The following is a 23791-nucleotide window of genomic DNA, read 5'->3' as shown; positions in this document are numbered from 1 at the left end:
GGTTCAAAGAAGTCGTGTGACCTGCCAAAGGTCACACAGTTAATAATTGGTAGAGGTGAAATCTGGACCAGGTCAATTAGACTCCAAAGTCCAGGCTCCCTCCTGCTCTGTAAACTGCCTCTCTAGCACCATGCTGAGTCCAGGACAATATTAATTAAAACTAACATTGGTATTTCAATATACAGTTTTTAAAAATCTTATCAATTTATCAATTTCACTTAACGCTCAATAATAACCCTGAGAGGCAGGTAGTAGTGTAATCCTTAGATTTAGATACAAAAATTGAAAACTGAAGAAGATAAAATGACTTCTGAATCATTTTGATACAAAAGAGAGCCAAGATTGAACTGCAAGTCTCCACTCTCAGTTTATTCTCTGCACCAGGCTCTGCCTAAGCGTTGATATAGAATGTGTGAGCTGGGACTGAAGGGTTGAAGACAACGCCATTTTCTTTTTGCCTCTAATAACCTGTAGCCTGGTAATCACTTAAGTAATTGTTCATTTATGCAATAAATATTTATTGAGCACTTAGTATGTGCCAGGCACTGAACATACAAGGAACAAAGGCTGTCCCGGCTCCTGGATTCACGGGGTTTACATTCTGGTGGAGGAAACAAAAAGATAAATAAATTTCAGACAATTATAAGTGTTGCAAGACTATGGAGTAGGAAATAAAGGGGAGGTAAGTTTAAATAGACGTCAGAGAAGGCGTTTCTGAGAAGTTAACATTAACTGAACGAATGAGTACATGTATAGCAACCCCCGATGGATTCATTTTTCAAACTTATCTAGTTTTGCTGGCCATTAGATTGTTTATGATTCTGATGCTGAATACTCTTTGGAGCTTATGTTGCTGATGCCAAAAGCGCAAGGGCAGAAGCGAAGAACATGGACGAACCCTTTCCAATTCATTTCACTCCTGTGACCTTGCCTTTGCCGTCAGGGTCACTCCCCACCGCCACGCCCATTCTTCTGCCCCCGGATGCTTCCAGCCTGCGCAAGCGCAGGAGAAACTGCTGTTCCTAGTGGAGGGCGCGGATTCCACCCCAAAACGCATGCGCCCCGGGCTCGCAAGCCCCGCCCCGACCTCTGTGCCCGCTCGCGAGCCCTTGCCAATTCTCGGGGCGGGGACTGCGCGGGGAGACGCGCGCCGGTGCGTGCGTGCTCCCGGGCCGCGGGCGGGCCAGTGAAGCTCGCGGCCCTGGCACGTGATCCCGGATCGGCGTGGTAGCTTGGTGGCTCCGTCTGTCTGTCCGTCCGCGGGTGCCATCATGGCGGACGCGGCCAGTCAGGTGCTCCTGGGCTCCGGTCTCACCATCCTGTCCCAGCCGCTCATGTACGTGAAGGTGCTCATCCAGGTATGAGTCGTCGCCTTTCCCTTCCTCGCCCGGCGCCCTGTTCGGTCGCCGCTGCCCAAGGCGCCTGAGAACCGGCTCCAACCTTCAGGGCCTTCAGTCTCCTGAGATGCTGCTCCTTCTTTGCTGCCCGCCCCTTCCTTCCCGGCAGGGACGACTTCCACCGTCCGCTGAGCTCCCACTGCCCGTGGGCCTTCCCGAGGTCTCGCCTCCCAGCCAAGCCGTGAGGCCCGCTCCTTTCCTGGTATCCGGCTGCCGCCCTGCCCTGCCCTGCCCTGCCTGATGGCTCCCCTGAACTTTGTTTTCTCTTCCCTGAGGTTGATCCTGGCTGGGCGCCGCCAAGGGCTTACCAACCTTTCTTTCTCCGCTGCTCTGAAATGAGCATCCTTCTCTCCGCCCCGGCCCCAAACGCAAGACGTGAAATCTGTTGAAGACAAATTTGAAATTCGAGGGGAGCCAACACTTTATTAGCTTTTGTTTTCTCTTTTTTGGTTGCTGTTACTACTGCGCTTCTGTTCTGAGATTTAGCACCAGATACCCAGAGAAACACAAGGAGTTCATTCAGAAGTGATCATCAAGCGGTTGATGAGTCAAATTTCGGAAGGATCCACTGAACCCTCTTCAGCAGCAGCCCATGTGGCTCATGACAGTGAGAAATCACATGTCAGAGTGATGTGAAATCAGTTCAGTTGAAAGTTTTATCGAGTTTAAGTATATATGTTAGTTTCTAATATACTGTGAAATAATTCTTAAATGGCATTTTATATTCACAGGCAAGTTTGCCCGGTTTTAGCTGACTGTAGACCATTAGGTAGTATTGTTCAGTTGCCTTTCTGAATTTCCCTGTCACGGGCAGGTCATTCATTTTTTTAACTTTTGTTGAGAGTTGACGTAATTACATCATGCATAGTACCAAGGACAGAACCCCTGTCCTCGCCATCTGCCTTTCTGTCAGAAATATGCAAGACACTAGGGAAGGCCTCATTTCTTATTTTTGAGTTAATGATACTAATCCATATTATGTGTTGCTGAGTTGACCCTTGTGGATTCAGAACCTATATGTAAAAAACTATTGTAAAATAAGTTGTTTAAAGTAAGAACGAAGGGAATTCCCTTGAGGTTCAGTGGTTAGGTAGGACTCCACGCTTTCACTGCTGAAGGCCCAGGTTTAATCCCTCATCTGGGAACTAAGATCCCCGCAAGCCACTAGAGGCGGCCAAAAAATAAAAGAAAGAAAGAACAAAATCTTTGAAATGTATTGTGACATCTAAAACAGAATTGGCACATTTGTAGCTAGATAATATCTGAGGTAAAAGCATTTTTCAGTAAATCTGATATAAGCCCATTACTCAGTCCTTATCCAGGAGACAAGATTTTCTAATGACATTAGAGCTCTTGCCTCAAAAACTCCTTAATCCTTATTGCACAACATTCTTGTGTTGCCAAGTGTCTCAGGGGTTTTGGTGAAATTCCCAAATACTCAGTTTTAAAAACAGTTGCACAGTGACACTTTCAGGAGTTCTTTAATTGAACAGGTTGAGAATCACAGCAGGAGAGTCAAAACCATGTCCGACAACGTTCATTCTCTCAAGTATCCCTTTGGCACTAAAGAGTCTGAATATATTGTAGAAATAAAATGATGACATTAATTCTAAAATGACTCGTTAGATTGTTCATGACAGTCTGCTCCTTTAACATGGACTTAGCTTGTAATTATTTCCCAAATGAATTATCCCCAGCTGTATCTGCATTTGCCTTTTGAGTGGTTTGTTTTGCTAGCCAAATATGAAGTTGTTGCTGGCTTAGTCTTCTCACTTTGTCCGGATATTAAAAATGTGCTTGATTTTCTTTAGAAAATATTTTTGAGCGTCCTCAGTAAACTGTAGCTTTGTTAACACAAAAATTCCCTTATTCTATTTTTAGATTGATGCCAGTCTATCTCAGCTACATGGTTTACTTTGTAGAATTTGAACCAAAAGAAAACTTGGAGTTTATTGAAAGCAGTCTTTTTTTTTTTTTCTTTTCTTTTTTTTTTTTGCGGTACGTGGGGCTCTCAGTGTTGTGGCCTCTCCCATTGCGGAGCACAGGCTCCGGACGCACAGGCTCAGTGGCCATGGCTCACAGGCCCAGCCGCTCCGCGGCATGTGGGATCCTCCCGGACCGGGGCACGAACCCGTGTCCCCCACATCAGCAGGCGGACTCTGAACCACTGCGCTACCAGGGGAGCCTGTAACCAGTCTTAAACAAGTGACAAAATTAAAAACAAAACAAAAGAACACACCAGAACTGACAAGGATGATACTTCATCACTGTCTTGGAAAATATACACTGCATTTTAACTTGTGTTAAAAATTATAACTCTAAAAAATATGTATATATATATAACTCTAAATTTGTTCTTTATTCAAGACCTTGCAACTCAGGCATTCCCGGGAATGTTGCTTAGTATTGATTTAGTCTCTTGTTTTTAAAGGTGGGATATGAGCCTCTTCCTCCAACAATAGGACGAAATATTTTTGGGCGGCAAGTTTGTCAGCTTCCAGGTCTCTTTTGTTATGGTAAGTGTCTTTGATTTATTTGGAATTGGAGGACTTTGAAGGGTGTGATAGGAGTTACTGAAAGAATATATAGTAAGCATGTTTCCTTGAAATTTCTACGTAACCATTACTTTCAACTAGAATGTAAATCTCCTACTTGTGTTCTTAGCTCAGCACATTGCGAGCATCGATGGGAAGCGTGGGTTGTTCACAGGCTTAACTCCAAGACTGTGTTCAGGGGTCCTTGGAACTGTGGTCCATGGTAAAGTTTTACAGGTAAGAAGAAAATCAATCCATCTTCCCATAGATTTAGATAACCTTTTCTTTTTCTTTTAACATCTTTATTGGAGTATAATTGCTTTACAATGGTGTGTTAGTTTCTGCTTTATAACAAAGTGAATCAGCTATACATATACATATGTTCCCATATCTCCTCCCTCTTGGGTCTCCCTTCCATCCTCCCTGTCCCACCCCTCTAGGTGGTCACAAAGCATTGAGCTAGATAACCTTTTTTTAAAAATTTTTTTTATTTATTTATTTTTGGCTGCATTGGGTCTTAGTTGCTGCGCGTGGGCTTTTCTCTAGCTGCGGCGAGCGGGGACTAGTCTTCATTGTGGTGTGCGGGCTTCTCATTGCCATGGCTTCTCTTGTGGAGCACGGGCTCTAGGCGCACGGGTTTCAGTAGTTGTGGCTTGCAGGCTCTAGAGTGCAGGCTCAGTAGTTGTGGCGCATGGACTTAGTTGATCTACGGCACGTGGGACCTTCCCGGACCAGGGCTCGAACCCGTGTCCCCTGCGTTGGCAGGGGGATTCTCAACCACTGCGCCACCAGAGAAGCCCTAGATAACCTTTTACGTACAATTTGATCAAGAGCAGTTTCAAAGATATACGTCTTTACATCCATGGCCTTTCTTCCTCTTGAAAAACATTTACTTGAAATACCCATTCTTAATTCTTTCCTGGAAAGCAAGGAGAATTTGTATAAAATGAAGTAATTGATTTTGATCTATACAAGCTTCTTCCTCTGGACCAGTTGTTCTGAGCAGAAATTAAGTACACTCATTTGAGCTCCTGTGTAGCTCATATTATTTCTTTGAAGGAGGAAGGAAGCTGGTTAAAACATACATTTCTTTCTCATGTTATTTTCCTCTTATTCCTAGTGTTACTCCTAGTAAATGTTTTCTGTTACAAATTTTTTTTTTTTTTTAACTTAAGATAAACGTTAAAGTAGGATAGTGTTTATTTGTGACTGTTTATCTCAGTAGTACTCAGTACGGGGAATTCCCTGGTGGTGCAGTGGTTAGGATTCCACACTTCCACTGCAGAGGGCATGGGTTCGATCCCTGGTCAGGGTACTGAGATCCCACAGTCTGCAAGGCTCGGCCAAAAAAAAAAAAAAAAAAAGACCACTGCCAATAGTAATTGGTACAATCCTCCATGTATATTTTAAGGCTTTAATGTTGGCCCAATTCTGCTTTTTTATCATTTGATGAGCAAATCGTGGTGTTGTTAATCAGTTTCATGATCTGATTGGCTTAGGTTTTAAATTCTTTTCAGACTTTGTTGAATTGAGTTGGAGAGGTTTTCCAGTTAGTTCCTCACGTGGAAGCAGTTTTGTTATTCATTGTACTTGCTCTTGTCATCATGCCTGTGGACTGAATGTTAGAAGCAGCGTTGTGGGTGGCCCGTGGGTCAGAGCGATGGAGCTTTAATGGGCCGGTGTTTTTGGTGGATTGATTACTGCTCTTTTCCAGCCACACTGTACTTTGGCTCAGTGGAAGCGTTCCTGTTACCTAAATGAGGTTTAGATTTTCATGTGGGAAAGTAGTTGTCATCTAGTTCAAAGAGGTTTATGTATAGACCAAGAGTGAAATTACTGCTTGAGATCAAGTTAAGGAAAAGTAAGACAAACTTGAGGTAACCAAGTACCTGGAATATGTGTTTCACATGTAGCCCGATGAAATAGAACAGGGTATTGGTACTATAGTTAGTATCAAAAGAAACTAATACAATCAAGAAGAAAGACCAATTCAGGTCTTTCTGAACAAGAAAGAGTTCTGTATATCTGAACAAGAATTAAATTGAAATCTGTTTAGAATAATGTAGGAGAGACAGGTTGAAAATTTTATTAATGGAGTGAAAACCAAAGTCTAGAAATGAGTGAGGATTTTTAAAAACTCCTGAAACTGTTAGAGTTAATTCTGGCCAAAGACCTGGAATTTGACCAAAAACCATCATTTCGCTTAATCATGTTGTTTGTTCTCTTTCCTCTGATTTTATTTTAAAAATGTAATTCTTTTCGTAAAAGACAGTGTTCTCTCTTTTTTAAATCTGGTTAGGACTAGGAGGTCAGTTGTCTGGTTCTTGTATTTCACCTAGCCCATCTTCTATTTCTGAAATATCCCACAAATAATGTTTCCTCTTCCAGTGCAGTCTGAGCTCTGGCAGTTTCATGTTCTCTTCTCCAAAAGAATAAAGCATCTTCTCTCTTGCTTGGTTTGGAAACAGTCAGATACAAAAGGAAAAGTGAGGTGGTTTCAGCTATCAGACTTAGCACCAATTCTCTGTTCTTTGTACAGTGAAGAAAAGCATCTTGCCCTAATTTGGTATTAGACCTGCTTTTTCCGTGAAAAAGCCCTGAGGCTTTTTCCAGAGCCTTAGTCCTAACCTATGTTTTGTGTTTTTTTGGTTTTTTAAAATTTATTTATTTTACTTTTGTCTGCGTTGGGTCTTTTGGCTGCACGCGGGTTTTCTCTCATTGCGGCGAGCAGGGGCTACTCTTCGTTGTGATGCGCAGGCTTCTCATCGTGGTGGCTTCTCTTGTTGCAGAGCACCAGCTCTAGGTGCGCAGGCTTCAGTAGCTGAGGTGTGCAGGCTTCAGTAGTTGTGATATGCGGGCTCAGTAGTTGTGGCGCGTGGGCTCAGTAGTTGTGGCTCGGGGGCCGTAGAGCACGGGCTCAGTAGTTGTGGTGCATGGGCTTAGTTGCTCCGCAGCGTGTGGGATCTTCCTGCACTGGGGCTTGAACGTGTGTCCCCTGCATTGGCAGGCAGATTCTTAACCATTGCGCCACCAGGGAAGCCCCTAAGCTATGTTTTTATCAATTTATTTTCTGTTATATGTGTGTGTTTAGTAAATAATGTTCTTGGATTTGGATCATCGTGTTTTCATTGTCATTTGTCTCTAGGTATTTTTTGATTTCTTCAGTGATCTCTTGGTTATTTAGTAATGTATTGTTTAGCCTCCATGTGTTTGTGTTTTTTACGATTTTTTTCCCTGTAATTGATTTCTAACCTCATAGCGTTGTGGTCAGAAAAGATACTTGATATGATTTCAATTAAATTTACTGAGGCTTAATTTGTGACCCAAGATGTGATCTATCCTGGAGAATGTTCTGTGCGCACTTGAGAAGAAAGTGTAATCTGCTGTTTTTGGATGGAATGTCCTATAAATATCAATTAAATCTATCTGGTCTGTTGTGTCATTTAAAGCTTCTGTTTCCTTATTAATTTTCTATTTGGATGATTTGTCCATTGGTGTAAGTGAGGTGTTGAAGTCCCCCACTATTATTGTGTTAACTGTCGGTTTCCTCTTTTATAGGTGTTAGCAGTTGCCTTATGTATTGAGTTGCTCCTGTGTTGGGTGCATATATATTTGTAATTGTTATATCTTCTTCTTAGATTGATCCCTTGATCATTATGTGGTTTCCTTCCTTGTCTCTTGTAACATTCTTTATTTTAAAGTCTATTTTATCTGATATGGGTATTGCTGCTCCAGCTTCCTTTCTTTTTTTTTTTTTTGTGCGCAGTACGCGAGCCTCTCACTGTTGTGGCCTGTCCCGTTGCGGAGCACAGGCTCCGGATGTGCAGGCTCAGCGGCCATGGCTCACAGGCCCAGCCGCTACGCGGCATGTGGGATCTTCCCGGACCTGGGCATGAACCTGTGTCGCCTGCGTCGGCAGACGGACTTTCAACCACTGCGCCACCAGGGAAGCCCCCCAGCTTTCTTTTGATTTCCATTTGTATGCAATATCTTTCTCCATCCCCTCACTTTCAGTCTGTATGTGTCCCTAGGTCTGAAGTGGGTCTCTTGTAGACAGCATATATATACAGGTCTTGTTTTTGTATCCATTCAGCCAGTCTGTGTCTTTTGGTTGGAGCATTTAAACCATTTACATTTAAGGTAATTATCAATATATATGTTCCTATTACCATTTTGTTAATTGTTTTGGGTTTGTTTTCGTAGGTCCTTTTCTTCTCTTGTTTTTCCCACTTAGAGAAGTTCCTTTAGCATTTGTTGTAGAGCTGGTTTGGTGGTGCTGAATCCTCTTAGCTTTTGCTTGTCTGTAAAGCTTTTGATTTCTCCATCGAATCTGAATGAGATCCTTGCTGGGTAGAGTAATCTTGGTTGTAGGTTCTTCCCTTTCATCACTTTAAATATGTCATGCCACTCCCTTCTGGCTTGTAGAGTTTCTGCTGAGAAATCAGCTGTTAACCTTATGGGGGTTCCTTTGTATGTTATTTATCATGTTTCCTCATTCTATGAGGCCACCATCACCCTGATACCAAAACCAGACAAAGAAACTACAAAAAAAGAAAATTACAGACCAATATCACTGATGAATACAGATGCAAAAATCCTCAACAAAATACTAGCAAACAGAATCCAACAACACATTAAAAGGATCATACACCATAATCAAGTGGGATTTATCCCAGGGATGCAAGGATTCTTCAATATATGCAAATCAATCAATGTGATACACCATATTAACAAACTGAAGAATAAAAACCATATGATCATCTCAATAGATGGAGAAAAAGCTTTTGACAAAATTCAGCACCCATTTATGATAAAACCTCTCCAGAAAGTAGGCATAGAGGGAACCTACCTCAACATAATAAAGGCCATATACAACAAACCCATAGCAAACATCATTCTCAATGGTGAAAAACTGAAAGCATTTCCTCTAAGATCAGGAACAAGACAAGGATGTCCACTCTCACCACTGCTGTTCAACATAGATTTGGAAGTCCTAGCCACAGCCATCAGAGAAGAAAAAAAAAGAAAAGGAATACAAATTGGAGAAGAAGAAGTAAAACTGTCACTGTTTGCAGATGACATGATACTATACTTAGAGAATCCTAAGGATGCCACCAGAAAACTACTAGAGCTAATCAACGAATTTGGTAAAGTTGCAGGATACAAAATTAATGCACAGAAATCTCTTGCATTCCTATACACTAATGATGAAAAATCTGAAACAGAAATTAAGGAAACACTCCCATTTACCACTGTAACAAAAAGACTAAAATACCTAGGAATAAACCTACCTAGGGAGACAAAAGTCCTATATGCAGAAAACTATAAGACACTGATGAAAGAAATTAAAGATGATACCAACAGATGGAGAGATATACCATGTTCTTGGACTGGAAGAATCAATATTGTGAAAATGACTATGGTACCCAAAGCAATCTACAGTTTCAGTGCAATCCCTATCAAATTACCAATGGCATTTTTTACAGAACTAGAACAAAAAATCTTAAAATTTGTATTGAGACACAAAAGACCCCGAATAGCCAAAGCAGTCTTGAGGGAATAAAATGGAGCTGGAGGAATCAGACTCCCTGACTTCAGACTATACTACAAAGCTACAGTAATGAAGACAATATGGTATTGGCACAAAAACAGAAATAGATCAATGAAACAAGATAGAAAGCCCAGAGATAAACCCACGCACTTATGGTCAACTAATCTATGACAAAGGAGGCAAGGATATACAATGGAGAAAAGACTGTCTCTTCAATAAGTGATGCTGGGAAAACTGGACAGATACATGTAAAATAATGAAATTAGAATACTCCCTAACACCATACACAAAAATAAATAAAATGGATTCGAGACCTAAATGTAAGACAGGACACTATAGAACTCTTAAAGGAAAACATAGGCAGAACACTCTTTGACATAAATCACAGCAAGATCTTTCTTGATCCACCTCCTGGAGTAATGGAAATAAAAACAGAAATAAACAAATGGGACCTAATGAAACTTAAAATCTTTTGCAAAGCAAAGGAAACTACAAACAAAGAAAAGACAACCCTCAGAATGGGAGAAAATATTTGCAAACGAAGCAACGTACAAAGGATTAATCTCCAAAATATATAAACAGCTCATGCAGCTCAATTTTAAAAAAACAACCCAATCCAAAAATTGGCAGAAGACCTAAATAGCCATTTCTCCAAAGAAGACATACAGATGGCCAAGAAGCACAGGAAAAACTGCTCAACATCACTAATTATTAGAGAAATGCAAATCAAAACTACAATGAGGTATCACCTCACACCGGTTAGAATGGGCATCATGAGAAAAATCTACAAAGAACAAATGCTGGAGAGGGTGTGGAGAAAAGGGAACTCTCTTGCACTGTTGGTGGGAATGTAAAGTGATACAGCCACTAGGGAGAACAGTATGGAGCTTCCTTTAAAAAAACTAAAAATAGAATTACCATATGACCCAGCAATCCCAGTACTGGGCATATACCCAGAGAAAACCATAATTCAAAAAGACACATGCACCCCAATGTTCATTGCAGCACTATTTACAATAGCCAGGTCATGGAAGAAACCTAAATGCCCATCGATAGACGAATGGATAAAGATGATGTGGTACATATATACAATGGAATATTACTCAGCCATAAAAAGGAACGAAATTGGGTCATTTTTAGAGACATGGACGAATCTAGAAACTGTCATATAGAGTGAAGCCAGAAAGAGGAAAACAAATATCATATATTAACGCGTAAATGTGGAACCTAGAAAAACGGTATAGATGAACCGGTTTGCAGGGCAGAATTTGAGACACAGATGTAGAGAACAAACGTATGGACACCAAGGAGGGCATGAAGTGGGACCGGGGGTGTGGTGGTGTGATGAATTGGGAGATTGGGATTGACATATATATATACTAGTATGTATAAAATGGATAACTAAAGAACCTGCTGTATAAAAATAAATAAATGAAATTCAAATAAATAAATAAAAATAATGTTCTTGGATTTTTGCTTTGCTTTGTTTTCCTTTTTCTTTTAGATAAGCACTTTTATGAGCTGACCAATCAGTATGTTAAATTTAGCAACAAAATCATCTTAGAGACACTTATTTCCAAGTGTTAATTAGAAGTAGAAATTAATTGGAGATATACAGCCAAAAAAATCAACTCTTTTAATTTCTGCCAATCGGTAGAGTTTTCATTTTATGTTCTGTCTCAATAACACTATGATAGCCTTAATCATCCTTTCTTTTCTTTTCTCTTCCTTTGTAGCATTACCAGGAGTGTGACAAGGCTGAGGTATGTTGGAACCAATTTCTATGCGTGAGTCCATTTTCCCTGCAAGCTACTGTTGCTCTCTGGTCCTCTTTAGGAAAAGGGACAAGCAGTCAGCTTTCCTTTCATCATAGAGAGTGTTGGTATACAGGATGGCCACCAGTTTGAACAGTTCTATTTAAAACCATCAACATATCTATCTACTTTCATTTCAATTTCCAGGAGCCAGGATCTGGAAATGTACTGAAAGAAGTTTCATCTTCCTTTGACCGAGTTATCAAGGAGGTAAGGTGATTATGATTTCTCTAAATCAGAGCAAGCTGGCAGTTGTGGAATCAGGATCATCAGGCCTGTATGTTCAGTGTCTCTTCCAAACAAAGTTAAACTTTCAATTTAATATGGGCTTTACTGCATGTAGAACATAAAGGGAGAAAAAAGCATTGCTTGCTGTTTGGAATTTCAAGGCAACATAATTTGCCCACTCATCTTTAAAACTGAAGAGGTACTGAAACCTCTTATAATAGAGTTGGAAATCTCTGGCCCAAAAGTATTAAAATAGTGGCCAGGGCCTTCGTGTGTTGGATATTATATATCCAGAAATGCTTTTACAACATTATTCTGACTTTGAGATGTCCTTATCGTCCATTTCCCACTCCTGTCTTCTGCCATTGGAGTTTGTTGCATGCCTGACTTAATAATACTCTTTTATTTCTAGTCTTTACATTATCTAATTGTCTATAGAGACGTCACAATTTTTCATTGAAAGCTGCCTTCTAAAGTATATATCACTGAACAAACATCACTATAGGCCAAGATGTCAGATGAGTCAACTTTGTTTTTTGTAAATTTTCATGAAGTGATTTTATTTAAAAGTAGAGATGCATGTATTAATATGTGTTTTATATTTTCTTAACTTTTATTTAGTTCATTGTAAGGCTCTTAGAACTACCATTAGAGTAGGGGTGAGATCTCTTAACTAAATGAAGGTAATGTTTAAATGCAAAAACGAACGACGGACCTGCTATATTTACAGCCTACCTCCAAGTATTGTGATTGAATTTTTTACTAACCTCTTTACAGAGTTCTGGACAAGAAAGATAAGCTAGGGTAAATATAGAGCTCTAAGATACTGCAGAGTTACGGGGCTGTGGTCGAAAAACAGATGAATGTCATTGTGTTCTCCTTGAGACGTTGGTATAGATTAAATAGAGCCTGACATTTGTCTAGTGTAGATATCAGAGTATCAGAGTCTCTAAAATCACTCACAATGAGAGAGCAACTTAATAGTCTAAATACCGGCCTCATAGTTGTTTGTTTGTTTGTTTGTTTGAATTTATATATTTATTTATTTATTTTTGGCTGCGTTGGGTCTTCGTTGCTGTGCGTGGGCTTTCTAGTTGCAGCGAGCAGGGGCTACTCTTCGTTGTGCACAGGCTTCTCATTGCAGTGGCTTCTCTTGTTGTGGAGCACGGGCTCTAGGCGCTCAGGCTTCAGTAGTTGTGGCATATGGGCTCTGTAGTTGTGGCTTGCAGGCTGTAGAGCGCAGGCTCAGTAGTTGTGGTGTGCGGGTTTAGTTGCTCCACAGCATGTGGGATCTTCACAGACCAGGGCTCGAACCCGTGTCCCCTGCATTGGCAGGTGGATTCTTAACCACTGCACCACCAGGGAAACCTCAAGCCTCTTAGTTTTATTCCAGCTAGGTTACTGTTTGCTGGTGACTTTCCCTGTTTTTTTTTTTTTTTTTTGGCCACACCATGCAGCATGTGGGATCTTAGTTCCCGACCAGGGATCGAACCTGCACCCCATGCATTGGAAGCGCGGAGTCTTAACCACTGGACCTCCAGGGAAGTCCTTTTCCCTGTTTCTTTGCTTTTGTTTTTCTCATCTGTAAATCTGAGAAGATAACAGAAACCTGCTTTGCAGAGAAATTTTGAGAAGTAACTATAACAGTATTGAAATCCATGAGTGAGAGCTGTGCTAGAATGATAGTGTTTCACATTGCATCCCATTCAGCCTGCTCTTCCTGACTCCGGCAAGGGCAGGAGTGCTCTGGCACTCACTCTCTTACTCTACAGTGTCCACCCACATGACTTCTCTCAGGAATTTGAGTGTCGTCTATTTAGATTTCACAAGTGTATGTTGATTCTTTCTAGACAACTCGAGAGATGATGGCTCGTTCTGCTGCTACTCTCATCACACATCCCTTCCATGGTATGTTTGCAGTTGATGACTGAAATCTGAATTTTTATCTTTTATATCACCGTCTCTCCTGACTACTTAGATAGGTTGACATGAGAGTTCACTAAAGTACCTTGCCTGTGTGTTTTCTGTTTGCTTGTTTTGGCTTTTATCCAATTTATCCAGACAGCAAAGTGTCTTTAGGTGGGAAAACCTTTTTTTTTTTTTTTCCCCCAGGGCTATTAAAATTTATCTCGATGTAGCTTAAAAATCTTTTCTCTGTGTTCTATAGTGATCACTCTGAGATCTATGGTACAGTTCATTGGCAGAGAATCGAAGTACTGGTAAGTGTTTCTGTTTTCAAGTATTCAGGGAGATCTGTTGAAGCCAAAGTATTAGAATAATAATACTTTACATTTTTATGATGCCTTAGAGCTTATAAAACAAATTCATGTATCTTATATCATTTGATCTACACACAAAAAAAACAGTAAAATCGAAGAAAAAGGCCCAGACAGGTTTAGGAGCCTCCCAGGACCTCAGGGTAAATTGCAGGACCACTGAAGCCAGAATTCACCCTGACTGCCTGTGACCACACCCTTAGGTATTAATATCTCCACTTCTATCTCTAAATGCAACCGTCTTTGCAGAGTGAGGGTGGTAGAAAAGGGAGCAGGGGTGGAGGTATAAGTTTCACCTTGTCAGAAGTGGTAATTGAATATTTTTTTTAATAGCTCCAAAATAATCTTAATGTATTTTATGTTTCTTTCTTCTGAACCTAGTGGACTTTGTGACTCCATAGCAACTATCTATCGGGAAGAGGGCATCCTAGGATTTTTTGCGTGAGTAAATTACCGATTTGTGCATGTGATTTTTGTGTGAGTAGAAAGCTTTGATGAGAACGAGGACATAACTCCTTGTTTGAACCTCAGAGAAAATGTACTCTCTGGGTTTAATTCAGGTTAAACTCCATGTAGGCCCATCTGACTTAAATTCTCTTGTAGAGATCCCAAACTTTTGCTCTGCACATCTAAAATGTGTGAAATGAGGGTTGTTGTTTTTTTTTTTAAATAAATTCATTGAAGTTTCTACCCTTACAGTGAGTTCTCAATTACTATATAGTTGATAAAATGAGGAAAGTTAGTTTTTGAAAAATGGAAAATTATCTAACATGTATCTTCTTTATCCTGAGGGAATACGTTTTTGCACTATATTCATTCCCTTGAATTTACTTTGGAAGAACTTAGGCTACTACCCTTGTTCTTCTGTTAACAACAAAAACCGCATTATTAACTAAATGGTCCTTTTTAATTTTCAGTGTTTCCACATACTTGATTTTATGTTTGAGTATCATAAATACTCTGGGAAATAGGCAAGACAGCTATTATTATTCTCATTTTAGAGATTTAAAAAAAAGTGATGCTCTGGGAAGTTCATTTGCTGCCCATCACATAGCTGATAAGTGGTAGAAGTGGCATTTAAACGCTGGTCTTCAGTCTGTGAGGTAATGTTTGTCCCACTCTTCCACACTGCCTCACCTTGGTTAACTAGGCCCTGGAAACATACTTCTTTTGTGTGTTTTTTTTTGTTTTGCGGTACGCGGGCCTCTCACTGTTGTGGCCTCTCCCATTGCGGAGCACAGGCTCCGGACGCACAGGCTCAGCGGCCACGGCTCACGGGCCTAGCCGCTCCGCAGCATGTGGGATCTTCCCGGATCGGAGCACGAACCCGTGTCCCCTGCATCGGCAGGCGGACTCTCAACCACTGTGCCACCAGGGAAGCCCTGGAAACATGTTTTTTGATGCCCTTCACCTGTATCTGTGTTTGGGCCATTCTCATTTTGTAATTTTTCTCATCTTTTGCCCTGCCAAATTTGAATATCAAGTAGTTTAGCAATAATCATATTTAAGTCTCTTCTCCGAAATAGGCACATTTTTTGCCTCCTTGCTTATAGTTATTAATAGTAAGCTAAACCATTGGCCATATCTTAGAGGGGTACAGCTGACCTGCATTTTTTAAATGAGAATAAAAGTCATTAGAGATTAGCCTCAAGAACAGTTATATTAACTAGAATGAATTGGTTAAGTTCTTGTGTTCAGTGTCTTTTCAGTTCTCTAGAATGTTTTGAAATTAATTCTTTGAGAAGTGTTTATATTGAGTGAATTGTCTTTTTGCTGATCACATTTCTTGGTGCTTACTTTTATTTTTTCTTCATGTAGGGGTCTTATTCCTCGCCTCCTAGGTGACATCATTTCTTTGTGGCTCTGTAACTCACTGGCCTACCTCGTCAATACTTATGCACTGGACAGTGGGGTAGGTTGTGCCCTTGAGATGTGCTGGTGCGGACTTCATTGTATCCACCTGGCAGCTAGGTTAGCTTTAAAGTAAGATGGCAGTTGGTGTGCCAGACTCATCATTATATAGCTATATATTAATAGTCAAAATTTTAAAGGCTAATGTAGTGCCCTATAGTGTTTACTATAGAGAGAGGCACCTAGAAAGTCCCTAAGGTGTGGCAGAGTGAGCCTAAGAGTCTACCTTTCTCCATGCTGCAAGGAGATCACTTCTTTATTGAAGCCTAATGTTAGAGGACACCATGAAGCAGGATAGTTTTATAGTGTATGCAGGTGTTTCATCTAATCTGAAGTGTTAAGGGGACTCCTGTATTGGGCTTTCTAGAAACCTTAGCCTGGGGGCAGGGTGGGGGGTGAGAATCAGCCTTCCCTAAAAGCAGTGTTTCTCCAGTCTCAGCAGTTGTATACCTCTTTGAACACAGTTAGCCCCAAAGCATGGTGGGAGCTAGGACACACCCAGGCCAGGGGTAGGACTAAAAATCCATGTGCTTGGTTTCTTGAGTATTGAGACTGATCTTCCCTACAGCATCTGGTACACAGCTAGGTGTATACGGAGGGAGTGACTTGTCCCTCAGTATACCGTCAGTGTTGTTTCCAGGGATTGTATCAATATTTCTAGGACGTCGGAAAAGGTTACCAATCTCATTTCTGTTGTTTTTGAAATCCTGAGGCTATTATATTTGTTCCGAGCCATCCTAGCCTGATATGAACTTGTCTGTTAATGTTGAATCAAGTTGATCATTTTGATCACTGCCTTTTTATGCTCATAATGTTTTATGTTCTCATCCTCTAAATTAATTTTCAAGCTGTCAAAGAAACTAATAATGCAGAGATAGAATATATTGATATGGTTGGGGACAATTAGCTGTTATATCAGCTTAATTTTCTTACTCGTTCTAATAAAGGCTTTCTTCCTGCTCTAGGTTTCCACCATGAATGAAATGAAGAGTTATTCCCAAGCTGTCACAGGAGTAAGTTTTTAAAAATCCTTTTAGCCTTTTAGGAGTAGGTTGGTTGGTTTGTTTGTTTAATATTTATTTATTTGGCTGTGCCGAGTCTTATTTGTGGCACGTGGGATCTTTGTTGCGGCATGCAGGATCTTTAGTTGTGGCATGTGGGATCTAGTTCCCTAACCAGGGATCAAATCCAGGCCCCTTGTGTTGGGAGCGTGGAGTCTTAGCCACTGGACCACCAGGGAAGTCCCTTTTTAGGAGTAGTTTTCTTTTCTTCTCTTCCCTTCTCTTTTCTTTTCAATTTCTTTGTCGTCACTGCTTTAAAGCAACCAGCTGTCTCACAGGAAAGTCTTTCAAATTTATTAACATTTTTCAGAGGTAAGAATAACCAAGAATCCCTGCATCATAGTAGCAGTAATAACAAGCCTACATAGTTTGGTGCTGTTCAGCTTTCAGAGGGGGTAAGTGGGCGCTTCTCATCACAGATCTGCCCCTGCTTCTCACTGTGTCGTGCTGAACCTATATTGGAAACTGCACCCTCTTGAATCATGTGGAGTCTTCCAGTAGTTGACTTTGGAAGTAGTTTCCATTGTCTGTGGAAGGATATTCATGTTGTCTTGTTTTCTTCAGGGCTGTTTTGAAATGCTTATTGTATTTAGTTGTATTTACTTTTAAATGATGAAGTTCAGTTTTATTTGAATGTGGGCTCAATCACAGAATAAGCGAAGCCTTCTGGTCTTTGGTTAAAAGGTTGCACGTAGTGGTATGGTAAGAGGAGGAGACATCTGCAGGCTCAAAAGCGTGTAATTTAGTCTCTCCTGGGATACTGAGAAAGCAAGACCAATGTTGGAGTGTTTGACCACAGTGGCACTAAGACTAAGGGAGAAGAATAAAGGAGACTAGGAATGACTTAGTAACTTAGCTGTCTTTTTACTCTTTTACAGTTTTTTGCCAGTATGCTGACGTATCCCTTTGTGCTTGTCTCTAATCTTATGGCTGTCAACAACTGTGGGTAAGTGCCTTGCGTTTCTTATCTTAGTAGTTGGCTGCCTGTATGCCTGACAGGTAGGGCAGTCCTGGTAGAAATTTGGGGAGGATAGTACAGTTGTTGCTGTTAATAGATTTCCTAATTTTTTTCTCTGTCTGCCCCATGTACCAGCAGTCCCATCAATTTGTATTATAAGCAGCCACTTCATATCCTTTTTTGGAATAGAGAAGGGCACAAATAATATTTCTCAAGCATTTATAAATAATGTGCACTTGCCAGTAGTCTAGGTTCTTTTCTGAAAAGGGTGGAAAAATTACCAAATTACTCTACTTTCACATTTAAAAAAAAAAAAAAAAAAGAACTTTTTAATTTATTTTTGGCCACGAGGTGCGGCATGCAGGATCTTAGCTCCCTGGCCAGGGATTGAACCCATGCCTCCTGCATTGGTAGCGCAGAGTCTTAACCACTGGACCGCCAGGGAAGTCCCTCCTTTATTTATTTATTTATTTATTGCGTTATTTTTTTTTTTTGCGGTACGCGGCCTCTCACTGTTGTGGCCTCTCCCGTTGCGGAGCACAGGCTCTGGACGCGCAGGCTCAGCGGCCATGGCTCACGGGCCCAGCCGCTCCACGGCATGTGGGATCTTCCCGGACCGGGGCACAAAAACCTGTGTCCCCTGCATCGGCAGGTGGACTCTCAACCACTGTGCCACCAGGGAAGCCCCCTCCTTTATTTTAAGTCCTTATCCTCTCTTTCGAAAGTTACAAAAGGTATGTCAGGGATTGAATGACAACCTGTACCTGTTTTTCCTCAGGGCTTCATGGAGAAAGTGAGTTTTCAAGTAAGAAAAGTAGGAAATTTGGTTGAAAATGGAAAGTTTCTTGACCTTTCATGTACTGGCTGAGGAAGGGGTGGGTGTGGTGTTGGACACCACTGATTTCCAGCTTCTAGGCGCCATCTGACTCTACCAGGTTGGACAGAAGTTTTGCCTCTTTTTTTTTAATTAAAAAAAAATTTTTTTAGCCAGGCTGCACGGCTTGCAGGATCTCAATTCCCCAACCAGGGATCAAACCCGCAACCCTTGCAGTGGAAGCACGGATTCATTTTTTTTTTTTTAATATTTATTGATTAACAAATATTTATTGAGTATATATGGTGTACTGCTATAAAGTGAATGGTGGTTTTTGGTTTTTTTTAAATTTATTTTATTTTCGGCTGTGTTGGGTCTTTGTTGCTGTGCGCGGGCTTTCTCTAGTTGTAGTGAGCGGTGGCTACTCTTCATTGCAGTGCATGGGCTTCTCATTGCGGTGGCTTCTCGTTGCAGAGCACGGGCTGTAGGTGCACGGGATTCAGTAGTTGCAGCACGCGGGCTCAGTAGTAGTGGCTCGCGGGGCTCTAGAGCGCAGGCTCAGTAGTTGTGATGCACGGGCTTAGTTGCTCCACAGCATGTGGAATCTTCCTGGACCAGGGCTCAAGGCCATGACCCCTGCCTTGGCAGGTGGATTCTTAACCACTGCGCCACTGGGGAAGCACGGAAGCACGGATTCTTAACCACTGGACTGCCAGGGAAGTCCCAGAAGTTTTGCCTCTTGATTTATTTCAAAACTCTGTTCCTCTGGAGTACCTACCACGATATGCCATTGTACATGTCATTGTTTTCAAACAAGATATCAAATTGACAGCTGTGTGGAGTTTGTTTTGTGATTTGTGGAGCAGCTGCCACATTTCGGCCCAGAGCAGGCTTGAAGGATTAGTTAAGTGTGTTGTTGTTGTCTTTGTTGTTGTTACTATTATTATTTGCAGTTTTTGAGAGAGGAAATGATAAGGAGTTATACCTGGGTAAGAGCATGTAGTCACCGCCATTTCACACCACTGTCCATTGTCAAGTTTGGAGTCTTTTGAATACTACTTAGTTTTTAAATTCCCTTTCCCTGCTTTTTAATCACATAATTACTATGTTCTAGGATTTCATTTGTCCACAAATTTAAACCTAGATGTTTTAGAAAGTACATGACTGGTTCAAGTTTCTGTTTCTGTTATGTTGATTCAAAACCTAAATGTAAGGGAGGGCGATCCATTTTGGATGCTCAGTCTTTCCCCTGCTCCAACAGAATTTGTTTCTTCAGAACTAAAATTGCTTCTCAGGGAACTTTCCAGGAAGAATATTTTGACAAAGATTTACTGAGCTCTTGAGAGAATGTTTTCTAAATGTTGACTTCAGTAGCTAACCTGTTCTTCTATTTCAGGCTTGCTGGTGGATGTCCTCCCTACTCCCCAGTATATTCTTCTTGGATAGATTGCTGGTGCATGCTACAAAAAGAGGTACTTCTCTCTCATTCTCTGCCTCCCTCCCTCCCTCTCCCCTCCTCGTATTTTATTTTGTTTTTGTTTTTTTTCTTAAATGTCTCTGGAATCCCAGGTTAATTCTTGTAGGTTATCCTTTAGTTACCAATTAATGTACCCTTTTCAATGTTCCATATGTCACTCTGGCATAGTAATAAAATGTACTGCTTGGGAATCAGGAGAGGTAGTGAAAAATTAAGAATTCCTAGATGTGATTCTGGAAGCCATTTGAGTGATCACATTCAAATTACAAATAAGGTCTGGGTAGACAGTTTTCCTGGTTGTTAAAATGATGCCCTTGATTTCAGATTATTTTTTCCAACCTCACCTTTTTGTAACTTTTCAGAATCTCCTAATATATTCAGGTGTTTTCCTACAGTATTTAGAGAAGCTGAGAAATAAAAAGTTATTTAATTATGACATTATTTGTCACAGTGTTGTTGAAAGGGCTGGTCTCTTACTTCTAGAGTCATGTTAGTGGATGATTTTGTCCAGACTCCAATTGTGAGGTGTAGGTCTTCTCCAGCCAAAAGTTCTTGATGAATCTAGGCAGAGCTTTATTAGGAACCAAAATGATAAATGGCTGTGGGCTGTGGAATCACTAAAATGGCCATCAGTTGAAAGCTGTTTTTGAATGGGAAGCACTCTTTAAAGGATTGTAGAAGAAATTGTATGAGGAAACTCTTTGTTGCATTATATTATAGCACTGGTGACACATAGGAGAAAGACCTTTGTTCACAGGGCTCAGGCTTCCCAGCCTGAACTCTGAATGCAAAGGCCTAGGTGCTGCTGGGGGGGCTTTTGCTCAGCATGCCCAACAAGCCCTTCTGTGAACCCCGGCCAGGACACTTGGATGGTTGCCAGACAGACCTAACATGAACATTCTGGGTTTCATTCTGAGTTTTACATTCTCGGTGTTACAGTCTCCTTTTGTGGTCCCCATTTAAAAGGAAAGGTGGCCCTTCTTTCCCCGCTTCCTAACCAGCCCCCTGCTATAGGAAGAAAGCAAATAGAAAATTAGTAGGGTATCAGACACCTTACCTAGGGAACGGTTAGTCCTTTAAATGCTTAAGACAACAGCAAATCTTAACTGAGCACTTACTGTATATGAGGCATTATGCTAAGAGTTTTTCATGTATCAGCTCACATAACCGTCAACACAGCCGTGTGAGGATAGGTACCGTTCTTTATCATCCCACCTCACATATGAAGAACGGGGACTTTGAACGGTTAAATAATGCCAATCATGTAACCCAAGGTCACACAGCCAGTGTTTGGGAGAGCAGGATCTACATGCAGGCTGTCTAACTTCAGAGTCTACTCATTTAAACTCACAACATTACTACTTTAATTATAAGATTTTCTAAGTACTCCCTAGAGATCTACCATTCCATTCAAAACAAATAAAAGCTGGCACAGGGACTTCCCTGGCGGTCCAGTGGTTAAGACTCCACGCTTCCACCGCAGGGGGCTCAGGTTCAATCCCTGGTCAGGGAACTAAGATCCCATGTGCCACGCGGTCGAAAAAACAAACAAACAAACAAAAACTGGCACTTAACTGCGTGATAGGACTGTTCTCAACACTTGATATGAATTGACTTGATAATCCGGCTAGCTAGCAAGTGGCAGAGCCAGGATCCAAACTGGGAATTCTGTCTAAATAGGTAAGAAGTACTTGCCTTGATCGGTGTGTCAGAATTGTAGTTAATTCCACAGAAGCTCAGCTTAAGTCAGAGAGTACAAACTGCTACTCTGTAGTGATAGTCCCGGTTTTATCCTGGTCATTTTAGTCATGTTTCTCAGAAATATGTCCAGTTGTCTCTGCTGATTTGGACTGGCTGACCTCATTTTCGCAGTAGACTTTATTTGTATTTTTTTTTTTTCCAGGGAAGTATGAGCCGAGGAAATAGCTTGTTTTTCCGGAAGGTCCCCTTTGGGAAGACTTACTGTTATGACCTGAGGATGTTAATTTGAAGATATGGGGCAGGGACAGTGACATTTCTATAGTCCCAGATGCACAGAATTATGGGAGAGAATGTTGATTTCTATACAGTGTGGCACGCTTTTTTAATAATCATTTAATCTTGGGAAAATGGAGGTGTTTGGTGTCTGCCTTTTTTTGTTCTTTTTTCCAGCACAACATAATTTACCACTGATATTCCCCCTTTAGTTATCCTGAAACATTTTTACTCCAGATTATTTTACTTAAAGAAAGAAGTTGCATTTACCTAAAGGTGCAGGCAGGTTGTCATGCAATTTGAGTCTTAATTTAAGGCTTTGTAAAGTGAAGAGTACAATCCTGTGAAGAAAGAGAAATAATTGTTTGAAACTTAAGAAAATGAATAAGGCAAGTGATATGGGAGGTTATAAGTTACCGTTTTTTTAGTAGACCTTAAAAACTCAGCAGCATCCACCAGAGTCTGTCTCCCGGTATATTCCTCTAAGCACATTTAATTAACCCTGTCTCTCAACTTCAAAGAAAGGACAATACCCTGCTAATCTACCCTAGAAAATCTCTGCGTGAGGCATCCATGCCTTCAGTCTGTTATTGCAGAGCAATAAATTGTGTTGCCAACAACAACAAAAAAGGACGATTAGAATATAAGCAAGGTTTGGAAAGGAAGCATAATGGCTTTTTTTTTTCCCAAAAGAAATTCTTATTATATAAAATATGAAAAGCAAATACTGCGGCATTAGTCCCCTTCTCTAAGAGCTAAGTCTTTGCCAACCCCTAAATTACATCATTATACAGTTCTAATTGTATATAATCTTTTGTGCTTCTGTTTGTTATTTTGTTTTTGTTGTTGCAGAAGGTGAGTAGTTTGTTTTTCATTCCTGATGACACACTTGGAAGGTATACTTGTAACTTCACGTTTGGTAATGCAGACGTAAGTCCACAAGATTCTTAGGATATTGACCACCTCGCATGTCATACCCTCAGTTAGGCATGGTAGCGTTCAGAGGAGGGGGAAAAAATCATTTTAGAAGGGCATAAATTTCCACTGAAACATAAAGATCTTATTTACTCAGGCCTTTTAGAAGCAGGTTAAAATGCTCTAAAATGAGAAAGCATTTGGTTTCACTTACTTAAATCCACTGGGTTGTTGCCAAATGAATAAGCATTGAATTTGCTCTTTCTCAGAAGAATTTGCTACTTCCCTATCAAAGCTGCAGCACCCACAATATTAGAGTGGGCGTGCAGGGTCTTCTCCCTCCCCCGGGGTTTAGGAATGTAGCCTGAAGCTCCCAAGTAGCTTACCTTGAAATGTCTTTGATGTCTCTTTGTCTCAAAAAGGAATGTAAATTTTATATTCTATTCAATAGTATCTGCATTTGTTTTAATATAAAAATGTTTTGCATTACCTACTGTTTTTCCCAAAAAAAATCTTCAAGTAAAGATGATCTGGGAAGATGTGCCTTGTGTATTATCCTGTGGCTTCAGTTCTCGTACATGCTACTGCCTGCCTAGCTGAGAAGCTTGTCTGACTGCGAGAACCAGTCTACCACCAGCGGGCGCCAAGGCTTTGGCTTTGCCTATGAAAGTCGGGCTGTGGAAAAATTTCACCAAGGCCTGGCTTCATTCAGAGTACTGGCTGATCAATCTAACTGCGTCCAAGCTATAAGTCCCATAAGAGTGCTATACCCGTGGTCCTCCATAAAACTTTATAAGCCGTTAACATACTCAGAGTCTGAAATTTATTCAGGGGCTAGTAAATGCAGGTAGGTAGGTACTCTTAAGATACGCATGCAAGGG

At 40.9% G+C, this 23791-nt stretch overlaps 1 protein-coding gene across 2 annotated transcripts; it reads left to right on the top strand.

Annotated features, from left to right (window-relative positions):
• Positions 1-1192: 1192 nt before the first annotated feature.
• MTCH2 (mitochondrial carrier 2) lies at positions 1193-22134 on the top strand. Of its 2 annotated transcripts, XM_065881962.1 has the most exons (13): positions 1193-1358; positions 3829-3913; positions 4062-4168; positions 11219-11245; positions 11444-11506; positions 13375-13432; positions 13692-13743; positions 14182-14241; positions 15619-15712; positions 16677-16724; positions 17651-17718; positions 19941-20016; positions 21925-22134. In XM_065881962.1, exons 1-13 carry the CDS (start codon positions 1272-1274, stop codon positions 22009-22011), a joined length of 912 nt encoding a protein of 303 aa, XP_065738034.1. In that variant the 5' UTR covers positions 1193-1271; the 3' UTR covers positions 22012-22134. The 2 variants fall into 2 exon arrangements, with proteins under 2 accessions (XP_065738034.1, XP_065738035.1); XM_065881963.1 differs by lacking the exon at positions 11219-11245 and having other exon boundaries at positions 21925-22011.
• Positions 22135-23791: the final 1657 nt, after the last annotated feature.

The sequence above is a fragment of the Phocoena phocoena genome, chromosome 8, assembly GCF_963924675.1.
Source record: "Phocoena phocoena chromosome 8, mPhoPho1.1, whole genome shotgun sequence".
NCBI classification, from domain to species: Eukaryota; Metazoa; Chordata; class Mammalia; order Artiodactyla; family Phocoenidae; genus Phocoena; species Phocoena phocoena.
This window is presented reverse-complemented; position numbering and strand designations above follow the sequence as displayed.